Source organism: Nicotiana sylvestris, chromosome 10 (genome assembly GCF_000393655.2).
Source record: "Nicotiana sylvestris chromosome 10, ASM39365v2, whole genome shotgun sequence".
Taxonomy (NCBI): domain Eukaryota; kingdom Viridiplantae; phylum Streptophyta; class Magnoliopsida; order Solanales; family Solanaceae; genus Nicotiana; species Nicotiana sylvestris.
The window spans coordinates 8,023,986-8,047,863 of NC_091066.1; the positions used below are offsets into that span (position 1 = coordinate 8,023,986).

General features: G+C 37.6%; 2 protein-coding genes and 1 pseudogene across 13 annotated transcripts; all 3 read right to left on the reverse strand.

Annotated features, from left to right (window-relative positions):
- Window positions 1-782: 782 nt before the first annotated feature.
- On the reverse strand, window positions 783-8,959 carry LOC104238893 (ABC transporter G family member STR2-like; annotated as a pseudogene).
- A 641-nt stretch (window positions 8,960-9,600) lies between these two features.
- LOC104238890 (15-cis-zeta-carotene isomerase, chloroplastic) lies at window positions 9,601-13,831 on the reverse strand. The gene is made up of 4 exons (XM_009793397.2): window positions 13,265-13,831; window positions 11,340-11,486; window positions 11,004-11,213; window positions 9,601-10,274 (listed from the first exon to the last, which is right to left on the reverse strand). Exons 1-4 carry the CDS (start codon window positions 13,826-13,828, stop codon window positions 9,939-9,941), a joined length of 1,257 nt encoding a protein of 418 aa, XP_009791699.2. The 5' UTR covers window positions 13,829-13,831; the 3' UTR covers window positions 9,601-9,938.
- A 2,981-nt stretch (window positions 13,832-16,812) lies between these two features.
- Window positions 16,813-22,817, reverse strand: LOC104238888 (DEAD-box ATP-dependent RNA helicase 42). Of its 12 annotated transcripts, none has more exons than XM_009793396.2 (4): window positions 18,599-22,817; window positions 17,295-17,346; window positions 17,053-17,123; window positions 16,813-16,957 (listed from the first exon to the last, which is right to left on the reverse strand). In XM_009793396.2, the coding sequence occupies exon 1, from the start codon at window positions 22,528-22,530 to the stop codon at window positions 19,102-19,104; it is 3,429 nt and encodes a 1,142-aa protein (XP_009791698.1). In that variant the 5' UTR covers window positions 22,531-22,817; the 3' UTR covers window positions 16,813-16,957; window positions 17,053-17,123; window positions 17,295-17,346; window positions 18,599-19,101. The 12 variants fall into 12 exon arrangements, with proteins under 12 accessions (XP_009791698.1, XP_070016668.1, XP_009791691.1 ...); XM_070160567.1 differs by having other exon boundaries at window positions 17,053-17,136; XM_009793389.2 differs by having other exon boundaries at window positions 16,813-17,136.
- Between the last annotated feature and the right edge of the window lie 1,061 nt (window positions 22,818-23,878).

Genomic DNA, 23,878 nt, shown 5'->3' on the forward strand with positions numbered 1-23,878 from the left:
GAACCTATGTATCGAGTGGAGGGGTCATCGGACCTCGTTAAATTCGATAAATTTTTTCGACACACACACACACTCATTATATATATATATATATATATATATATATATATATGTTAAAAACAGTCATATACTTTGTTTGAAACCCTAAGACCAAAGGTTCCAGCAGGGGCACTAATTGACCAATCCAATCATGTGCCCTCACCACCTTTAAATTCTAGGTCCACCTCTAACTCTAATAATTGCTTCGTGTACTTTTTGATGAAAATATTCAATGTTAAATTGCTCTAAGTACTATATATGAGGCTGATTATGCTAAAAAATAGAAAAAATAAAATAACCTTTAAACCAATGTGAACTTATTTAATTAGCACTAAACATTTGAGTACATATTATTATGATAGTTCATCATATTCAATAGACAACCAATTATTAAGTTTATAGTACATAGGCAAATTCAACATTTGGAGTCAATGAATTCATAATGGGTGCGATCTTATTATATGCAGGCATTTTTCTTAGGTATATACACAATTCAAATCAAGTAATGAGTTCAATTAAATTCGTAAAATATATCCTAAATCCGTCTACACTTACAATCAATCCACTAATCTAGTTTCCAAGAAGGTTATTCACTATTTTGGAAATAATTCTGCTAGCTTGAAACTATATTTATATTGTTAAGAATTTCAAAAAAAATATTAAGATCACATCAATTGTTACAAAAGAGTAATGACAGTCTTAAGATCTTGAATCCGCCTCTAACTGCTTCTCGTTGTGGCAGTTCATGTCCTCTGGTTCTTCGAAAAGAATCGGAGAACAATATAAAACAGGACTCTGTATAAAATAGCCCATGCCAACATAATGTCTGAAACTGATTCATAAGTAGCCCTTCATATGGATAACTCATAATTGAAATATAATTCATCCATTTCCAATATGATGGCATGTCATGGCTATTTAAAAAATAGCCACAAAACAAGAAGAACAAAGCAGTAAAAGCAATAACAACAGCATATCCTATTATGTAATTTGGCACCACTGAACTCACAAACACAACAAAAGAGTTTGTGGACAGAAGTGACATGTATAGAACAATCAAGAAGTATATAAATGGTCCGCGAAGAGATAGTGCAAACCAAACAATTAGTGCATAAACTGCAGCTTGAACAGCTAAGAAAGGAAGGCAAGTGACTAGACCTGCAATTGTGTAAGAAGAGGCTCTATACTTATTATGAGATGTCTCGCGGACAAAGATGAAACGTTCTTGAATGAAAGCCGGGACAGCATCATTAGACGAAAAGAAAAAACAGACAAACTGTGAAGATGAAGAAACTAAGGCGATCCGTTATCCCCTGTAGGTTTTCTTTTGGATGCATAAACATTGTGTCCATCATAATTCCCATGACTGTTAGCACAACAAGCCTAGAAAGGAAGAGTTCAGGGGTACGTCGGATGTTTATAAAGTTTCTTCTCATGAGAATCCATGTCTCTGATAAGAATGAATTTGCAAACTTGGGGCCAAGATATTGGTATGTATTGGTGTTGGCTGCATCATATGGAGTCAAAAAATCATTTTCGTTGAGAGTGCATTCACTACTTTGAGTGTGAGGGGTTGTAGTACTTTGATAATTTTCACTAGTATAGGCAAAGTCACCTGGAGATGAACTGCACAAAGAAAAGCACAAATATCATATGGCAGTTAGTCAGATAATATAGATCTAGCTTTAACACAGATCGGATTCTGTGCAAGTTAAACAGCTAACCAAGTGAAAATAGGCGTTAAACATACATGTTTTATTACACGACTAAAATTATCATTAGCTTTCGAATCATGTGCTAAGAAATAGACATCGCGCTTAACTCAACCTCAAAAGTTAGCTCATGAGATGAAGATTGTCCATTCGCTCAAGAGACACTCTTGCACCACTAGCATGCCCAAGGCTAGACATCCAGAGCATGGAACAACCTAACATGATTTTATTTTATTTTTGGGGGGGGGGGGGAGGGGAGGCAATGGCGGCAAAAAAGGAAAGTTAAAAACTAGAAGAGACTATAGACAGTGGGAATTGAACCAACGACCTTACAAAAGATTTTGAACCCCCTTAACGACTGAGTTATGTTTTTGGCTAGTGTCACGGGGATTCAAAATATATTATATAGAGGCACAAAACGGATTTTGCATTGGGTCCGACTGTGATACCATATTAAGAAAATGGACCTTAGACCTAACTCAACTTCAAAAGCAAGCTCATATAAGGAGACAACAGTCTATTCCTCAGACAATGTTGGACATTCTAACATACTGATCAAGGAATTAGAACAACTCATGCGTAATGCGTTGATATAAAAGAATATTTTACCTTATCGGATTTGGGTTTCTATGATCCGCGCGCTGTGTAGCAGGAGAAAATCCAAGTGTTTGAAGAACTCCACTGTGGCTTGCACTCCAAGACTTAGATGAATTCCAGGGACTTCTCAGACTATGATCAAAATCTTGATCCTTCTTTGCATTTGTTCGCAAATGATCAAGGCGTTTGTTAGACCTGTGTGACGATGCTGGTAATGAAGGGACAACTGACATCTCATGTTCGCCTAATGGTGGAGGTTTCATTCCAGTAAGAGCAAATGCAGCTAATGCCTCAACTCCAAGTTCAGATTGATCATATTCTTGAATCACATTAATCAAATACTCTATTGAACTTTCACCTTTTGGTACTTTTCTCCCCATCCTACCAAGATGTACAGCAACATCTTTTGGTGATACTTGATACATGAGCTGTCAGCGAGCCAGAATAATGAGATGATCAAGAAGCAACTGGATTCGAGACGATGGTTGATGAATCGTTAGGATCACTGTGCTACCAGCTAGCGCAATGGCATGAACTTTGTCAATCACACTATGAGCACCAGTTGAATCAAGACCTGAAGTTGGCTCATCAAAAAATAACAATGAAGGTGCATGTATTATGTCCACCCCTATTGACACCCTACGACGTTCACCACCAGATACTCCTCGTGTCCCTTCATCACTTATGTAAGTGTTCCTAGTCGACTGCCATAAAATAAACAATAAATGGTCAGGGGCAGATCTTGAAGCCTGGATACAGGTCGCCTGAACCCAGTAGCTTATGCTCAAACAGTATATTTGTGTTAAGAAATTTTTTAAATATGTACAAATATTAAATTTAGAACGCAGCTATTAGCACTTGAAGTCGTTATTCTAAAATCCAGAACCCATAAAGCTGAAATCCTGGCTCCGGCTTTATAAATGATTACGATATATAGTAATCTAGTGCATAAAAAATTATGTGACAGTTGTTGATTGACTTACAGATAAACCAAGCTGCTCGATTAGCTTCTCAACGCGCTGTCTTTTATCAGCCATTGAGATTGGTCCAAGCCTAAAATCAGCAGCAAACAGCAATGTCTCATAGACAGTGAGCATTGGAAATAATCTATCATCTTGCATAATATAAGCAGAGGTTCTCTTAATAAAACTTGGTGTCATATCCATTCCATCAACAGAAACTCTACCCCTAAGACTTGAAATTCTACCAGTTAAACCATCTAAGAATGTTGATTTTCCAGCACCACTTGGACCCATAACTGCAGTTACACAACCTTTTGGTGCATAGTGTTACACGATTGCAGGAATTCAAAGGGAATTCGAGGATCGTAGCACTACTCCAGGAATAAATCGAGGAAGCAGTAGAGAATGTTAGAATTGCAGAAGAGCAGAAGAGAAGAAGGAAGAAGAAGAAGAATAGAGAGATTTAGGAGGAAATTGTGTAATTGCATTTCATATCCTGTAATGAAGTTTACAATCCTTATATGTAGTGATTCATACATTCCAAATGTAACTAGATTCTATCTAACAGAATTAATAACAGAATTCTGTTATTCAGCTACTAACTAACGTAACTAACTTTCCCTCTCTTTAACTAACTTTTGGACTACTAACTACTGACTTTCTAAAATCATGTATCAGTACTTCCCCCAATCGAAGATCCTTGACCACAAGGATCAAAAGCAGGAAACCACGTGTGTAAGACAGTAGCAAACTCCCAAGTAGCAGCTTCATTAGGAAGCCCCTGCCATTTAACCAAAACTTGTGCAACCGCCTTGTTTCCTTTCTTCACCATCCTTCTTTGTAAGATAGCCTCAGGATTAGGACAATATGGACTTGCCAAATCCAGAGTAGGCGGATAAGAAATCTGTGATGGGGCTTCATAACATCTTTTCAACAATGACACATGTCCTGTGGGATGGATTTGAACTCCAGCAGGCAGTAATAACGTATAAGCAACTGAACCCACCCTTTTTAGAATTTGGAAAGGGCCATAGTATTTAGAGGCTAACTTGTGGGAAGCATGATTAGATATAGTCACTTGCTTGTAAGGTTGAACTTTAAGGTAGACCCAATCACCAACCTCGAATTGTCTCTCACTCCTGTGAGCATCTGCTTGTTGTTTCATCCTGTGTTGAGCTCTCATTAGATGGTGCTTCAGCAGCTGGAGCTTCAGTTCCCTGCTGATCAAGGTGTTGTCCACCTCAGCTGAAGCTGACTCCCCTGGCAAGTAGGGTAAATGTAATGGAGGTGGGCGGCCATACAAAGCTTCATAAGGGGTAGTCTGTATAGCTGAATGGAATGAAGTGTTATACCAGTACTCAGCCATAGGCAAGCAAGAGTACCAGTTAGCAGCGTCATCGTTGCAGTAACATCTTAAGTAGGTTTCCAAATTTCTTCAATACCTCAGTCTGACCATCAGATTGAGGATGATATGCAGAAGAAGTATTCAACTGAACTCCTTGTAATGTGAATAGCTCTTGCCAGAAATTACTAAGGAAGACAGCATCTCGATCACTAGTAATAGTGTCAGGAAGACCATGCAATCTCACCACAGTGTCTAAGAATACTTGAGCTACAGATTTAGCAGTATAAGGATGCTTCAATGGAATGAAGTGACCATACTTGCCAAGTCTGTCCACCACTACTAGTATCACCTCATAGCCTTTTGATTTGGGAAGGGCATCAATGACGTCCATACTAATTTGAGACCACACCACATCTGGAATAGGTAAGGGTTGTAACAACCCTGGATAAGCAGCTAAATCAGATTTGTTCTTCTGACAAATATCACATTTCTGCACAAAGTCCTTCACCTCCTTCCTCATGTTTTTTCAGTAAAACAATGTGAGTTACCTCCTTAGGGTAGCTTCAACACCTGAATGACCCCCTTGAGGAGTTGCATGCCATAAAGTCATAATTGTTCTTCTCAATTGTGGTTCTTTGCCTATCACCAATCTGCCTTTTCTTCTCAGTTGGCCTTGGGACCAGGTGAACTGTTTGTGAGTGAGTGGGTCAGCTTCTAAGTCTGCAATGAGTTTCTTCAGTTCTTGATCAGAATTCCAGCTATCAACTATAGCTTGGAAAAGACCAGTATCACCAGATGAAACCATCAATGTCAATATTTCAGCTCCAGTTACCCTAGAAAGGGCATCAGCTACCTTGTTCTCCACACCCTTCTTGTACTCTATTGAGTAATCAAATGGCATTAATTTAGTTAGCCACAGTAGTTGGGAATTAGTGTGTAGTGTCTGCTCCATAAGATACTTCAAGGCCTTTTGATCAGTTCTGATGATGAACTTCTGTCCCAATAGATACTGTGACCATTTAGTCACTACATGTACCATTGCCAATAGTTCTCTATCATATACAGATAAAGCTGCATGCTTGGGTGATAGAGCTTTGATAATAAAAGCTATGGGATGTCCTTCCTGCATAAGTACTGCCCCAATACCATGACCACTGGCATCAGTTTCTACAATGAAGGTCTTGTTATTATCTGGCAAAGCTAGAACAGGAGCTCGAGTGAGTGCTTCTTTCAAAGCTGCATCTGCTGAAGTCGACCACTTGAACCCATCCTTCTTAGTTAAGTCAGTCAGGGGTTTGCAAATCACCCCAAAACTCTTAATAAATCTTCTGTAATAACTAGCTAGGCCTAGAAATCCCCTGAGCTGTTTGAGGGTTGTTGGTGTGGGCCAGTTTTGGACTGCTGCTATCTTTTGAGGATCAGTAGACACTCCTTCAGCTGAGATGAAGTGTCCTAAATACTCAATCCTCTGAACCCCAAAGAAACATTTGCTCCTCTTTGCAAAGAGTTGGTGTTTACTCATCTCCACAAAAACAGATTTCAAATGAGTTAAGTGATCCTCTAAAGTGCTGCTATATATGAGAATATCATCAAAGAAAACCAGTACATGTTTCCTAAGAAACTTCTGGAAAACAAAATTCATCAATCCTTGGAAAGTTGCAGGAGCATTTGATAGGCCAAATGACATTACCAAATACTCAAAATTACCAGAATGAGTCCTGAAGGCAGTCTTAGGCACATCTTCCTTAGCCATTCTGAGCTGATGATATCCAGACCTTAGGTCTATTTTAGAGAAGACCTAGAGCCCCCAAGTTCATCTAACAAATCTTCCACAATAGGAATAGGAAACTTATTCTTCACAGTGTGCTTATTCAAATATCTATAATCAACTCACAACCTCCATGATCCATCCTTTTTTTACCTACTAGTACCACTGGTGATGCAAAAGGACTGCAACTAGGTTGAATGATACGTTGATCTAACATCTGTTGTACAAGACTCTCAATAATATCCTTCTTGACTGAAGGATACCTATAGGGCCTTTTGTTCACAGGTTCAGTACCATTTTGTAATACAATCCTGTGATCAAAGACACCCCTAGAAGGAGGTAATTCAGTAGGCCCTTCAAATAATCCAGAATACTCAGCTAGCAATGTATTAGCCTATAATCTGCCACAAGTTCCTCCTTAGCCTTAATAGCATGCCATTGTTCTTCTGTCTCCCCCATAGGAACCACTTGTATCATGCACAGTTGAGATAGATCCCCTGTATGTTTGACCATTTTATCAGCTTCCTGCACCTTCACCTGATTGCCAGCACCTCTGAGGAGGTGTTTCCTTCCTTTGTACCAGAACTCCATAGTTAACTTCCTAAAGTTCATTTTAATATCCCCAAGTGTTAGTAGCCATTGCACTCCTAACACTACTCCACATGAGCCTAAAGGTAGCAGTAAAAATTCTGCTGAAAACTCAGCATCTTGCAGCAGCCAAGTAATTGTACATACTCTATCTACCATCATGTTTCCATTAGCATCAGCTACTAATTGAGGTTTGGTAGATTGGATTGTACACCCTAAATGTTTGACCAATTCAGGATCTATGAAATTATGGGAACTACCAGTATCAATCAGTATACTTAGGGCTTCTTTGCATGATAACCAGTAACCTTTAAGGTTCTATACCCCAGTGAACCATTCAGAGCATGGATGGAAATTTCCATTTGTTCCATACCTTGAGATGATTCTAATAGGTCTATTCCTTCCTCTTGAATTTCTAACTCCTGTCCTTCCCCTGCATAAGTCCCTTCCTCTATTTCTTCCAATTCCAGTAGATATAACTGTTTGGAACTGTTACATTTATGGCCTGGCACATACTTTTCATTACAGAAGTAACACAATCCTTTTGCCCTCTATTCATTCATCTCATCTATGCTTAATGCTCTCTTAGTAAACCTTAGTATAGCTAGAACTACCAGAATTAGGAGTTGGCTTGCTTTGTGCTGCATATCTTTTAGTTGAAGAACTTGTTGTATAAGTAGGTTGTTTAGTTGCAGCCAGGTAAACTTCATGATCCTTGCAGTTCTGTACACTTGAGATAGGGTTGTTGGAGTAGTCAGCTTCACAGCAATGTTCAACTCGTGCTTCAAACCCCCAATAAAACAACTGATTGCATTTTCCTGAGACAGCCTCACCCTATTCAAATTTCTTTCAAAGACAGCCTGATATTCTTTCACACTCCCAGTCTGCTTGATCTCCTCCATAGGGTCATCGAAATCAGCCCCAAACCTTTCAACCAGTGCCATCACATATTCATTCCAAGTATACCTCATGAAAGAGAGATGCCACTGAATGGCTTCTCCTTCCAACTGCAATGCAGCTACTTCGACCCTTTCTTCAGCATCCACCTTTTCCATAGAGAAGAATTGTTCAATTTTGAACAACCACGATCTCAGATCTTCTCCATTGAATCGTAAAAACTCCATCCTAGACCACCTAGAGAAGTTGGAGTTGTGATAATTACAACTCGTAGGGCTTTTCTCTCGATGAGATCTAGCTTCAGAAGGTCCATCATCCTCTGCTAATGGAGCTTTATCCTTCTGGTGTTCCCTTGAATTTGTCATCTGTTCCTTCAATTCAAGGACTACCTGATCCAACTACTTTAGAGCTAAGACTTCTCCAGATAGAACTCCTACATCAGCTATCAATTTCTGCATCAACTCTCGTAGATCAGGATTTTCTTCATTCGTACTGTCGGTAGTTCGAGCTCCTTTTGCCATGATTCCAAGGATCACACGGCTCTGATACCAATGTTACACGATTGCAGGAATTCAAAGAGAATTCGAGGATCGTAGCACTTCTTCAGGAATAAATCGAGGAAGTAGTAGAGAATGTTAGAATTGCAGAAGAGAAGAAGGAAGAAGAAGAAGAATAGAGAGATTTAGGAGGAAATTGTGTAATTGCATTTCATATCCTGTAATGATGTTTACAATCATTATATGTAGTGATTCATACATTCCAAATGTAATTAGATTCTATCTAACAGAATTAATAACAGAATTCTGTTATTCAGCTACTAACTAACGTAACTAACTTTCCCTCTCTTTAACTAACTTTTGGACTACTAACTACTGACTCTTTAAAATCATGTATCACATAGCCAGTTATTTGGTGTAATAAATCCACTTCTTGATTTAGCCATTTTCCATCAATATCTTTTATCTTCTTTGTCACAGTGTATGTAAGGTTTGAGAATTCTAGCCCACCTGTGAAATTTACTGGTTTCATACCTATACCGATCGCGTATCGACTCGATGATGACCATTGACATGCCTCATAACTTTGGACAATTATAAAATCTGTGTTCTTTTTTGCTATAACATTATTGTGTCCATTTTCATTCTATTGCTTGTCTTCTTACCTTTCGCATATAGTCAACGTCCCCAATAATTCTCCCTGTTTTATCTTCTTTGTTTTATTATTTTTTCGTGTTAACTTTAGCACGTACAAATTCTTTTTACTCTCGGTACCTATGTTGATGAGAAGTAACAAATAGTCGTGAAATAATCGAGATGTGTGCAAACTAATCTGAACACCATTATAGTCAGTGTCTTCGTGATATTTTACTGTACTCATTTTTCACTTTCACACAATAAAAGTCTTCAACTTTTTAATATCTTTCATATAGTCTTTGAAGATGAAGGGGGGTCTTGGCGTAACTAGTAAAGTTGTTGTCATGTGACCAGGAGGTCACGGGTTAGAACCGTGAAAACAGCCTCTTGCAGAAATGCAGGGTAAGGTTGCATACAATAGACCCTGTGGTCCGGCCCTTCCCCGGACTCCTGCACCGAGCTGCTCTTTTATAACCGTGTATGACCCTCAAACCAAACGCAGTATTGGATTCATTCCCCTCTCCCATCTATAAAAAGATAAACCATAAGTAGTAAGTAAGTAGTAATATATTTATTGCAATATCCCCATCATAACCCCTGTATTATATCTTCTCTTATAGTTGTTTAAATAAAGTCAGAACAAGGACATATACAATAATACACAATATAGAATTTGAAGGAAACCAAAGTTGAAACTTGTATATTTCTAAGAGCAATAAACTGAATCCTTCATATTCCTCTTCTTTCTTAGCTTTCCTACTCCAGGCAAACTTTATAGTGTAATAGTTGCTCCGACAGTTGTCTTTAAATAGTCAATAGCAACCTATATATATCTTGAAATGTACAACTTGGACTCGCGATTTCTTGTATGGAAAGAGTTTTGTGACATCAGGGCTACTACCAGTGTAGCCGATAACTAGCAGCTTGCATAATGGGGTGGAGAAAGTAAGCACCTAATGTCAATGCTGTTATTGATATATATGGCAATCTGATAAATTCCTTGTAATAATCTTCAGGCAACTTTTGGCGGCCATCAATGATAGCTGCAAATGGAATGACACTCGTTCTGTTCTTCACGACTTCAAAAGCCTCACCATGTCGTATGGCTAACCTTCGGTCTCCATTCCAGGCACCAAACAGATGATGTCCTATCAAACCTACTGAGGCTGCCACTGCAACTGAATTCCCGATCCACAGCGTGTGAGCTAAGCACCATATCACCTGCCCAACCATCTGATAGGGAGAACATAGGCTTCAATTAGCTATGAAAGAAAGAATAACAATACCTGGCAATGAAGCAGCAAATAAAAGCAAAAATGTTTAACATATATGCTCAAAAACAATGATAACAATCATGTAAAGGAGACTTGTTTTCTCAAATTTCAAGACTTGAAGGGTTCCTCTTTACTGAAAATCCTCAATTATGGAACAGCTTCATCAATAGGACGGTCTCTTTCCTTTTCTGCACTATCAGAACTGGATTACAATAATCTTGACCTCTTTTCCTGTTAAAGCTCATCATGCGGCAAATCCGTCCTCTTCGTGTAATACTATTCTTTGTGACATGCCTTATTTGACTCCTTTAACAAACCCTTTGAGTTATAGAGTCAATACTTGGATTCTGTGAATCAAAAGTAAAATATAGTTTCACACAGTAAGATGAGTTTTATACACTTGTATAAACCTTAAGAAACTAGTCCTGAACACTTCTGAAATTATAAACACAAATCATCATATCTAAACCTCCTTCCTTTGTTTATTACGTCTTTTATATCCTGGAAAATTAAAAAATAATACAAGGTACAAAGTGAAGTGATATGAATCCATAGTTGAAGTTGGCAGAAAGACTATTGACACTAAAAGGTACAAAATGGTGTTTCAGGACAAGGAACTTTATGGTATCAGATTCACTCGGTATCTTACACAACAGCAAGTCACAATTAAGTGAATGTTGACTAATACCTGTGGATGCCTGGTAATCCTCATAATTCCAGTTTCCCAAAGATGCATCTTGGGCTTGTCAACAGCTGCTACCTCTAGCAAATTGAATGTCGATGGGTATAGGAAGAAGAAGGAAATAAAGTTAGAGAACCAAACTAGTTCATGAAGTCCGGCTATGCTCTGTAATTGCCATAATTGCACTCCATCGTATCGGTGGTTAATGAAATAGACCTGTACACCATTATAAGAACCTTTGGTTATGTTAAATTTCCATTTATCAAGCATTGCACAGGAAAATTATAGAAGTTACCAAAAGATTCTAAATTCTCAGTTTCTGCCAGTGGAGTAGAAACTTACAATTGTGCTGACTGCCAATGGCAAAGATATCCCGGCAAACAATACACGAAAGGCACGTTCTCCAATGAGTTCCTCTCCTTTGTCTCTAAGACTAGCAAGACCGCTGTGGACTATTGCGAAAATCAAGGTGAGGGAAAGCATTACAATCTGCAGAAATATTTGGATAAACACTCAGCAAACAGAAATTTAATTATGCAAAACGAAAGAATAATATTTATGCTGGTGACCAAGAGAGCCAAAGTGGAAGGCAAGAAAGCTTATGAAGAAAGAAACAATAGCGTAGAAGCTTCAGACAACTGTATGTTTGCCACATGATTCGTCAAGAACTCATATGCATCACTTGCCTCGTACACAACAAACAACAACAACTATGCCTAAGTCCCATTCTTCATATCATAAGTAACTTAATTCCAATGTGTTCCTTAATACCTATGAAGTATAGATACACCTCCAACTGTATCACTACCAACAATAGAATAAAAAAGGAAGAAAAAGAAGAAAGAGCACTTTTCTCAAGAGATTCAAAAAAAAGTCTAACAACCTATGCAAAAATATTATTGTCCTGAAATATAGTCCTAAACTCACTCGTAATTAAATTTTTAAAATAACAATTCTTGGAACTGTAAGAATGACATTTATTCCACTGGTTCCAGATATTTCTTTTACCTTCTTCTTTTTAACAAATCATGATTGTAAAACATCTTATTTAGGTCACTAGATAAGTGAAATAATCTTGCATAACTTATGTAATAGAGAGTGACACAAAGAATTGCTAGTCACACATTTTATGACATGATATTTTAGTTACTACAGACAAAAGAGCAGCAATGAAAAAAGAAAAAGAAGGTCAGACAAAACAGTAGCTATTCACCAAACTACCAAAGTTGTAGCCGCAATATGTTAGCGCATACGCCAATTCCAACTTAACTGCCCCAGGCATTAGTCAAGCTCAAATGAGCAATATATTTGCTACAATTAGCACTTATTAACTCAAGCAAGAACCTTAACACCCACCTGAACAGAAAGGTCCTATTATTTATATGCTAAAGTCTAGATAACAGAAATTAAGAATCTTGACCCCTACTTCAATTTCAAACCAAATTTAACAGATAATAGTTAGTAGATGATATTGCACCCAAATGCGTGAGCTAGCAGTCAATGAAACTCAAACAAAGACCTTGTTAGACCAGGGTTCAAATTTCGCAGAGGAAAAAAAAGGAGTTAGGTAATGCCTAACGCTTGGCGGGTAGAGTTACTCGACACCTATACTTGTAGGAGGATATAATTACCAGGTAAAATAGTAAAGGTGCGCAAAAGCTGGCTCGACATCACCATTAAAAAAATATGCATATAGAATATAACCAAGCACGGCAAAAGCATGTTTATTGAGATTGTCAAAATACCAAGTTTGAGTGAAATGCAACAAGGACTGCAAATGAGGAAGAAGTGGGAACTCCGTCCTCTGTCAGAAAACTACAAAATTTAGGATCACTATCGAGTAAAGTTAAAGAAAAAGAAAATAGAATAATGTAACTCCCCTCAAGTAGTTCTCTTTTCATTTAAAATTTCTTCTTTAGAAAAGATTTTCCTATTTCAATTCAATTACAGTTTATGTAACACTATTTACTTATTAGTCCATTAAAAAAGAATGACACATTTTAGTACCTGAAAACACATTTAACTTTAAACTTCATATTTTTATACCCGAAAAACTTTTATAGCCACACAAATGTTATAACGCATATTTAACACCACAAGCTTCTTTTTCAAATGAAATGAATGATATGAAAGGAGTAACAGGTTAAACTAAAACCAAGTAAAGAATAAAACTAAAAGCAATATCTCAAGACCCAATTCAGAAAAAAAAAAAAAAAATAGAAGATACAAACAGAATTAACCAAAGAAAATAAGCAATAAATATCCACCTCATGGCTATCTGAAATGCTTGAAACAGCATCAATGAATGATTTTCCAAAACCAGTTGAATTGTCAATCCAAATAACATTAAGAACATAAAGAACAACACCAAGAATCCCAGTAAAATAAACCCAAGATGAAATCTTTTGTTTGGATAACTGGAATTCAGCTGAATCTTCCCCCACCAAGATTTCATCTTTATCATCAATTTGTGTTCTTCCCACTGAAATAGACCAAATTTCCTTTCTGGGTTTGTAAGGAAATGGAAAATGGGAGTTGAAAAATGGTTTCTTGGTGTGTTTGATGGAGGGATGGCATGCTATTATGGCTGAGGTTTGTTTGGGAGTTGGAATTTTATGGTGTTTTGATGATAAAGGAGGGAAATGAAAAAGAGGATGTGAGAGGAAAATTGAAGTGGCCATTTTTGCAAAGATTAACTGAGTTTCAAAGTGTGTGTGTGTGTGTGTGTGTTGAGTTTGGGATTTATGCAAAGGGGAGAGAAGTATCTTAAAGGAGATGTGCTCTTTGGTGTATTTTGGACAGTTAGTGGAGGGAAGTGGGTGATGAGACATTAATTGTAGCTTTTTATGTTAATTTTTGGTTGTTTGGTTTGGGTCGGCAAAAACATATGTCTACCTATAAAAAGATACCTACCTTAGTAAAATCCGTGTATTTAAATGATTTTATTTAGAACGATGTTGTTCGATTCAACTGCAAGGAGTTGTCTACCATCATACCGAGGGGTGTCAATGCATATTCGAAAATCGACTAAATCGATCGAACTGTACCGTATCGAACCGATTTTTAGGTTTCTTTTTAAGAAACCCGTAGGTTTTTATATAAATCTGTAACCGCATCGATAATTAGGGTAGATTTTTTATTTTATAAAAGTAAACCGAAAAAATACCGAACCGTACCGAATTAATTTTACATGTAGAAAATATATTTATTTAGTAAGTTTAAAAGTAATAATGCATTAAATTTTCTTTGGGCCTTGGAATTATGAAAACCATTACAAGCAAACAAGTAATTAAACTCAAAATACTAATTCTTAAAACCTATTATGCTACTTTTACTTAAACTAAGTTATTTCAAGTATCTTTATTAGCAAGATACAAAGTATTCTAGCGATTATGAGTAGCAAACTACAATGTATTGAATATGTTTCCTTTCATATAATTTGGATTTATCTTTTTGAATATTTAATCTTCTATAGATTTTATTCTTGAGTCTCAGCTTGGTATATCTTTCAACTCGTGTGATTTATATTTTCTTTGACTTTGTTTGATTTCTTTTACGCTGTTGTAGAATAGTTGATGGATCTATACTCTAGCCATCTCTTCTTCTTCTTTTTTTTAATTCATCACCCTTTAAACAGTAAAAATGTCTAGATAGTTTTGCTAAGTCCAATAAAATAATGTATGTTATTGCATTCCACTTCTACTGGTGAATTTTACATGATATAAAAAAAATACCGAAAATTAACCGAACCGTACCGATACCGAAGAGAAACCGACATGATTGGGACGGTTTCGAAAAGTCTAATTTTGGTTATACATAATAGAATAACCGAAAAATTGATATGGTACAAATTTTATAGAATAACCGGCCGAACCGAATCATTGACACCCCTAATCATATACTTTACTTTCTTTCACCAGTCCGTTATCCTAAAGTTAATACGTGCACTTTTTACATTAAATGGTAGTCTCCGCCTAATAATTTCGTTAAGGTTAACATCGACGAAGCCTTGAATCAAACGACTCACAGAGTGGGAGCTATAGGGATTTTTCGCAACTCCAACAATTACTGAATCTTTGGATTTACAGTTTAATCTGCTTCTCTGCTACTGAAGCTGAATTAGTAGCACTTCGGCTATGGTTACAGTTAGCTAAGGACTTTAGCCTCTGGGCGCTTCAAGTAGAAACTGATTCGCAGGTACTATGCACCATAGTCGAACATGGCAATGAATTTTATTTACCTATTATTTTTTATTGCAGGTCACTCTGAGTCGCGTGGAGCTTAGACATGTTATCGAGAAGTTAATATTGTAGCAGATACCTTGGCTAAGCATGGCATGAACTTCACACCCTCAGATAGACGACAGCCATAGCATCCCCCATACTACTTATCTCCTCCTCTCTTTGCTTTATCAAATTTCAATAAGGATTGTTCTAAAAACTTGAACATTTGAACAATCTTGACTTGTAATAACTAAAACCGTTACATTACTTACTTTCTAATATAAATCTCCTTATAAGCCCAAAAATAATAATTAAAATTTAGACAAATAGACACAAATTACTTGATGTATCTTTTTTTTTTTTTTTTTTTTGTATTTTTGTTTTTCCTAAAATGTGAATCATAGTCTTTTAAAGTCCTTGTCTACTTTATTAACCGGTAGGCTGTGTGAATACATGGAAGTGATTTGCACTTGTCTCGGGTTAACGTTCGAACCATACAAACAAAAGAGTTAATATGGACAACTTGTCCATGTATTCGAGGGAGAATTCTGCCGTGAATAGCGAGTAAGATGCATTAAAACAACAAACTTTAAACAAGAATTAGCGTTGACAAGGGGAAGGTATTTCTTTAATGGACAAAAAATCATGTAAAAAGCTTGAGAGAGCTATTAACTCACTGCAGAGGAAAGAGCAATAAAGCTATCCTCAATGTTGTTGTGCTAAGTTTCTAGCTTTCAACTAGTAAATTGCAACTTCATTCCATTATCGCTTGTGAGAACAGATCGTTTTTCTTTTTCTTTTTTTCAAAAGAAAATTCTTGATGCTTGCTACTTAAGGGAAACTTGAAGAAAATTTAACTTTCTGCCATTTGCTTTCCTTTCCTCTAATTCGCCAAACCAAACATGGGGAAGAAAATTGTACAAACATAGCTCCTTTCTTTTGAATGCACAAGGTATTTCTAAAATTTTTGCATTGTTCGGAGTTGCTTGGTTACATTGTACGATAAGTTTTATAGAAAAGAAAATGTTTACTTGAAGCACGGCTACGATATAAGGAGCTAGTAATATTTTATGGAATACGGTAAAAATTCACATACCCAATCAACAAGGAGTCAAACATTCATATAAGCTAAACTAATCCCACTTTAAAACACAAAAGCATTTTCCTCATCCTGTTCCCTATTGTCTACGGATTCAATCAACACCATAAATGGATCAAGCAACATTTTGTTATTTTTCCAGATCAAACAGGGGCTGTGTCTGACAAAATAACCCCTTGTGAAGCTTGCAGGGGCGCTACCGTTGTTAATTATATTGGTAGTTAAAGCTCATAGAATTTGATGCTGTTATCAGCTGATTAACAAGGTAGACTTGTAAAACCTATATCGAAATCCACCTGCAGGAACTCCTTTTTATAACCTAGAAATCTAAGTCTAGTAGCACACTGTTCGAAACTTGGTGGACAACATGCCCAGCCCTCCATCCTTCTCACCTTAAATACCAAAATTTGTCAGCAGCAAGATTCGAGCCTGTAACGTGCACATTACCCACACATTATGTGTTGAGCTCTAACCACTATACCAAAGCTCAAGGTGCAATTCACCTCCAGCATTATTATGAAGTGGAAAACATAATGTATAAATTAACCCAGGAGCACTATCACACCACTAGGTGAATGATAGATTTCAAGTGTTGCTTCATACTTCCTTTTTCCCTCTCCATTAGGTGTTCTACATCACTACAAAACCAGCATCAGAAAATTCTGATGAGACTAATAGATCAGTTATGCAAGTCTACAACACAAAATTGACCCCTTTCTCCTCTATACTTAACTACTATACAAGGCAAACTGCATTGATAGAACCATCATTTTCAGGGTTCTTCGTCAATAGGGCTGTGTTTCCCTGCATTCACCATCTGAGAAATGAATCATCAGAAACCTATGTTTGCTCGGATCCTCCAAAAATGTCCTTGTCAAATTCAGCAGCATTTTCGAGGATCCAAACAACATAGCAGCAACTAAAAGAAATATCTAGAGAGACGATGGAGTAACAAACACCGAAAGCACACCTTACCCCATACAAATTTTCCAGCAGGGGTGACAAGACCAAGCTCACTGACATTTACCTAGATTCACAGAAAAAATTAAAGATATGAAACATCAACTACATAGACTCGGATGCACCATTAAAAAAGGAAGATTATCTCAATGATGGTTATTGGTTCCTTTGGTTACAACACCCAGCCTAGAGATGTAAAATTTGGACCATTAAGATTTTTTCGCCCCAATGCTCTCAAGATTGAACGTGCATTTAAGTTCAGGAAGTGTCACATGCTTTCAAGAAGGCGCAAACCCATCGGTCCGATAAACCGATAGTTTCATGGTAAAACCTGGCCCAGCAAAAGTTGCTTTTGACCGTTCTCTTCCACTATCAGGATGCACATATGAAAAAGAAATTTATTAAGTCAGAAAGACACGTTCTGTTCAGCCTCAAATACAACAAAAAGTAGACCAATCACCTAATAAGCATCAGGGATCCTACAAATGATTTGAGAGAAAAGGAAAAACCTAAGTAAAAACCTGAGTGAGACAACTGGATTATGCTACACATGGAAATGCAATTACATTATTTAGATATATGGAGGCATTACCATTATGGATTATATCTGATGCTTAAAGATTGCCTCAATCTAAGATAATAGGGACTTAGCAACCAAATAGGCCTAACTAATTAAAACTCCTAATCCCAATCATTACATATCATATAGCAATGACGCTTAAAAATAACCTGCAATATTATGTGAAATATAGGTATACTCCCTCGGTCCCTCCATCCCAATTTATATTGACAACCCTTTCCACATTGGGAGGTCCCAACATGCATGATGCAATTCCAATAATAACATTATTCTCTTTATATTTACAATTCTTAAGAATTCAAATTCAATTAACTACTTAAAGTTTAGACTTTAATTGATGTTTTTTTTCTTCATATCAAACTAACTTGTAGTTGTTACTTTAGCCTTGTCCAGGTAAACACAGCAAATATGATATGACGGAGGAAACAATTAGATGATATCTCATAAAAGAGTAACCCAAAACTGCTAGAAGGGTGTTTCAAAAGTGAACTAAACCCATAAATGAGCTAAAATAATCCTTACAAAAAATGAACTAAACCAATAACTTGATTTTAAAAAGCTCCTTGCATTTTCCTTCATTTGGGCCATTTCAGTATAGCATCTCTTACAAACATATTACTTTGATACTCAAAGCTCTTTGGAGTCGTAAAGGAGAAAACCAAAAATTTCAGATTCAATAAATGAAAGGTATGAGAAAAATTCGAAAGAGATATTGCAAGGGGACTAACTAGGGTAAAACCTTTTGGGCAGTCTGCGAGCACCTGCGATCCTCCTTGTTGCATTTATGCTCAAAGTTATCAGTGATACCCATTTCTCTTCCTGTGCAACTCTATGTAATCTCCCTGCGGCTGTTCCAATTCAAGTTCATAATAACAGTTTACATAATCATATAGCAAACCATGACTAATCACGAAGGAAAAGAAGAGTAAAGTAAGAAACAGAGAGAATGTGATGCGAAGAAGAAAAACCCAAGTTTTGTTTCAAACAAGGGTTTAGCCAAAGTCGGACTAATCAAATCGGGCAGGTCAGTGCTATCAGTGCCCTTGAGTCGAGTCGAGCTTTTTCTTTCAGAAGCTAATACTTAGAATATCAGGGAGAATAACCATGTATCCTGTTAAACCTGTATAGATCATTACAAGCAATGTCATCTCGAAATCAAGCAACAAAACTTAAGAAATAATTTGCCTGGAATATGTAACAGTCAGAAATGAAGAATTATAAAAATGGCAAGGACATTCATTCTTATACAACTGAGTATCTGCCTGGCTGAGCCGAACCAGGAAGAGATGATGCTTGCATGGTAATGTCCTCCAAAACACGTTTCAGTTCTGCTTTTGCTCTCTTGACAGATTGTTCCGTGGGGCCCTCAATGAACAAGTACAGCTTCCTGTCCAGAAGCCCTGGTGCCTTGCCAGGTGGAACATACTGTCCTCGAGTGGTGATGGCAGCTCCCGTCCATTCAGAAATAGGACCCAAAGTCTCCTTGTGTGTCACCTTCCAGCGAGCATTTTGAGGGAAATCATTTATCTCTAATTCCGCTTCATAATGTTCAGGCATTGCATCGGCCTGAATCTTCGCTAAATTGTGCTGCAAGTTCAAGGCAGCTGCCAATGCTGTTGCTCTGGCTGTCACATCATTAGAGCCAACTGGCAGTCCATTTCCAGCAATAGCTGCTGTTGCACCTGGTATATTAATACCAAGTACACCAGGCAATGCAACAGGCAAGCCACCATTGGGAAGAAGCTGACCAGCTGAAACTGGAGTTGCCGCTGAAGCCATACTCGCTTTGGAAGCAGCAACAAGAGCAGCAGCCTGAGCAAGGGCAGCCTGCTGAGAGAGGTCGCCGCCTGCTTTTCTAATTCCATCATCTTCATCCTCTGAATCTGATTTATCTTCCTCAAATCCATATTCTTTTGCCTGTGCTTTTTTGGCTGCTCTTCTCACTTCATCCTCTTCTTCATTAAATTTAAAACCACTACCACCATAACCAGTCCCATGTGCTTGCTCAAGTCCCTGATTCACCTTCGCCATGAAACTATCTGCAAGAGCTTTCAGGTCATCTGGAACAACTTGTTCTGACAGTTGTAAAGCTTTCAAAAGGTCAGGTGCATATCTTGCATCGTCTTCAGATAAGAATGTGATGGCACAACCTTTCCTACCAGCCCGACCAGTCCGACCAACACGATGAACATAGTCCTCATAATGATTCGGAACATCATAATTGATTACCAGTTCAAGCTCCTTGACATCTAAGCCCCTGGCTGCTATACTAGTAGCAATCAACAAATTACACACATTACTTTTAAAGTCGGATATGGTGGACTCGCGATCAGTCTGATCCTTTGCCCCATGAAGGGAGAGGCAGGGATAACCATGCTTAATCAAATCCCTAAATAAAGCATCACATTTCTCCTGTGTGTGAACAAATATCAAAATTTTTCCTTTTTCATACCATTCACCAAGTAATTCAAGGAGCCGAAGGAATCTTTCACCTTCTGGCCTCACCTCAACCAGTTGTGTTATATCCTTGTTCACAACACTCCTACCACCTACCTGTATTTCAACAGGTTTGTTCAATACTTTACGAGCTAATATTTCAACCTGGCGAGGAAAAGTTGCAGAGAACAGGACTGTTTGACGGTCAGGCCGTGTGTTTTGGACAATTCTTGTGATCTGAGGTTCAAATCCCATGTCAAACATTCGATCAGCTTCATCCATGACCAAGTAAGTGACTCTTCGCAGATTCGTAATCTTTCCACCACTTGTGCAAAGTATATCAATCATCCTGCCTGGAGTGCACACAACAATTTCAGCTCCTCGCTTCAATTCACTAATTTGCTGAGCAACCCCAGAGCCTCCATACACGGGCACACAAATGAGACCCATCGCCTTAGTGAACTTCTTAATATCACTATGAATTTGCTGCACAAGCTCTCTCGTAGGGGCCATTATCAGCCCAATAGGACCATCTCCAGACATCAGAGGAGGCTGGTCCTTAATATGTCTTAGCATTGGTAATACAAATGCCAGAGTTTTACCAGAACCCGTCTTAGCAATCCCAATGCAATCTCGGCCGCTCATAATTACCGGCAGAGCCTGAGCCTGAATAGACATGGGCTTCTCATAATTCAGTTTCTTTATAGTGTCTAGCATCTTGGAGGACAGTCCCGTCTGGTGCCACGTTCTGATCGGTTTAGGAACATCCTTTCCATGGATCTTCAATTCCAGTTGTTTCCTGTAAGCAGAAACCTCTTCAGCACTCATTCTTGAAATCTCCTTAACTTCTATGTAAAAATTCTTTCTAAAAGGAGGATAGTCAATTTTCGAATGATCAACTATTGATAGTTTCTCGGCCTTGGTTTTCTTCACGCGTTTCATAAACTCTTCATCATCCTCTTCCTCCAAAGGATCATCACCATCATTCTCAACGTTCCCATAATCCGAATCCGAATCTTCACCAGGGATAATTCTTCCCATAGTCTTCTTCACACTCATCTTCTTAGGCTGTTGTTCTTCTTCGCCTTTATCAGTACCATTTTTAGAATTTCCATCACCAAGATTATTGACTACGGCATTATTAAGCTTCTCAACTTCAGGCAAAACCATAGAGTTCATAAAAGCATCCAACGGGTCAATATCATCATCGTCCTCCATTAACTCATCATTGCCATTTTGAATCACAGGGGAACTAACCACCTTGTCCGTACCATCATCATCATCCATCGCCTTGTCATTATCATCCACATCAATATCCATCCCATGTTTCCCCTCAGCATCTTCATCGTCAGATTCTCCCTCCAAAGTCCAAGTTTTACCCAATTTAGGTTCTTCTTCAGCACCTGCAGAAACACCAAGCTGCTCCCTTTCTGACTCCTCTTTTTTTCTCTTTAGCTCTTGCCATTCTTGAACTCTCCTCCTTCGCTTCTCCATCTCATCCTCTAATTTCCTTTGCTCCTCAGCAAAATCCTCTTCTCGACTCTTCTCATTCTTTTCTTCTGCTAATACTTCATCAGTGCTATCTTCCCTGAGCTTGTTGTTGGATTTGCTACTCCTTTCACGATCCCTCTCCCTCTCCCTCTCCTTATGATCATCATCATTTCTCTTTCGCCTCTTTCTATCTCGATCCTTGGCATCAGCTTCATCATCGCTACCATTTTCTACTTCACGGTGTCTATCCTTTTCCCTGTTCCGCTCCTTTTCTCTCTCCCTTTCCCTCCTCTCCTTTTCTTTCTCTTTCTCTTTCTCCCTTCTCTCTCTATCTCTCTTCTTCTCCCTCTCTTTCTCTCTATCCCTCTCCCTCTCCTTCTCTCTGTTTTCACGATCCTCCTTATCCTTTTTTTCTCGTTCTTTAACTTTATCTCTACTAGGTCTTTCATCATCATTATCATCACGGCCCTTGCTTTTTTCACGCTCCTTATCCCTGTGTCTATCCTTGTGCTTTGCCCTATCTCTATCTCTATCTCTATCTCTATCTCTATCCCTCTCGCCGTACTTTTCATCGGCGCTTTTTTCTCTATCATAGCGGCTGCTTTTCTCTCGATCCTTCTTATCTGATGAGGAACGATGGTGGTCTCTGTCCCTATGCTTGTCGCGATCTCCTCGATCCTCCTTACTATCACGGTGACGCTTCTTCGATTCCTCCTCTCTCTTCGACTTGTGCTTCTCTTCCATTAGAAAATAGTCGGAAATCGGAAGGCAAAAGCAATACACTCCACACCGGAGACAACGGCGATACAGTAGCTTCGATTATCTCCGGCAAAATCCCCAGTTATTACCGGCGAAATCCCCAATTATTTCCGGCGAAATCCCTAATTATCTTCGACTCCAAAATATATGTGCCAAAGGTCGAAGGGAAGAAGTGAAGTTCCCAAACCCTAGCTTTTGCACTTTTTTCTTTTCTCGTACTGGCTTTCTGCTTAATAGTTGAGTCGAATTTTATGATTTTTTTATTTCTTCCGAAGTCGAGTCGAATTGAATTTAGTGGAATAATTTAACTGAGCAAAAAAAAAAAAGAGAGAATAATTTAGGCGGTATTGTTTCTCCCAAAAAAAATAATTTTTTTATCTTTCAATTATTGCAAAATTTATTGAACAGAAAAAAGAGAACGATTTTTTTACTTAATTATGAAAATATTTTCCTAAAGAAGTTTATGTATTTTTTTGAAGAGTGAAAAATAATTTCTAAGAAAAATATTTAGTAAAGATTAGTAATAATGTTAGCGAAATGTTTAGTATTTTGATGAAATTTTGAGTACTAGAGATTGATAATGGTGTCTGAAGTGTAGGTTAGAGCATTCGCCGAAGAATCACCGAAATTATTTTCCTTTATTTGGTGAAAAGTGAAAAACTCAAATACTAAAAAATAAATTATTTATCATAAATATCTTTTTTGAAACATAATATCAATCGTACTTAGTATCAATATCTTTCTTCGATCACTACCAAGGGTTACGGTGGGATGAATAAGATCTCTTCACCTTTAACTAGATGTCTCAAGTTCGAGCTCTGAAAATGATAGGAAGCGCATCCCTATCTAACGAGTCTTATGTGGCAAATTTAGATTTGTCGGGACCCCAAATATAAGTACCTAACACCGAACACCGTGTGAGAAACCAAATAACTTTCTTCAGCCACGTAGAATATTGTATTCTCCAGTTATGTAATGAAAAAAATACCTTACCTTTTAAGATCACTTTTTGGTAGATTTTTTTCAATAATTAGACATTTGAGAGTTACATTAAATCAATAATTACTAAAATATATATATCTTCTGTACACGTACAAATACTTTTGTCAACGACATAATTCTAACTATAGTTTGTAACTCTTATGGCTCGTTTAGTTTGATCTATAATGTCTTGTATAATACATGGATAAAAATAGACATTAGTAATATGCTGTTTGTTTGCCTCTTTCATTGCTCATGTATTATATTACATGGAATAAGATGTGAAATAAAAATATGTGTATTTGTAATACACGATTAAACAGTAAAAATAGTACGGTATAGCCAGTTTTCG

Excerpts from the sequence above, each read along its gene's own strand:
- LOC104238890 (XM_009793397.2), bottom strand. The coding sequence starts at position 13,828 with ATGTCTCATCACCCACTTCCCTCCACTAACTGTCCAAAATACACCAAA. Across the intron at positions 11,487-13,264 it reads GCATTTCAGATAGCCATGAG|ATTGTAATGCTTTCCCTCAC; the intron begins GTGGATATTTAT and ends ATATTTCTGCAG. Across the intron at positions 10,275-11,003 it reads GGATTACCAGGCATCCACAG|ATGGTTGGGCAGGTGATATG; the intron begins GTATTAGTCAAC and ends TCTCCCTATCAG.
- LOC104238888 (XM_009793396.2), bottom strand. The coding sequence starts at position 22,530 with ATGGAAGAGAAGCACAAGTCGAAGAGAGAGGAGGAATCGAAGAAGCGT.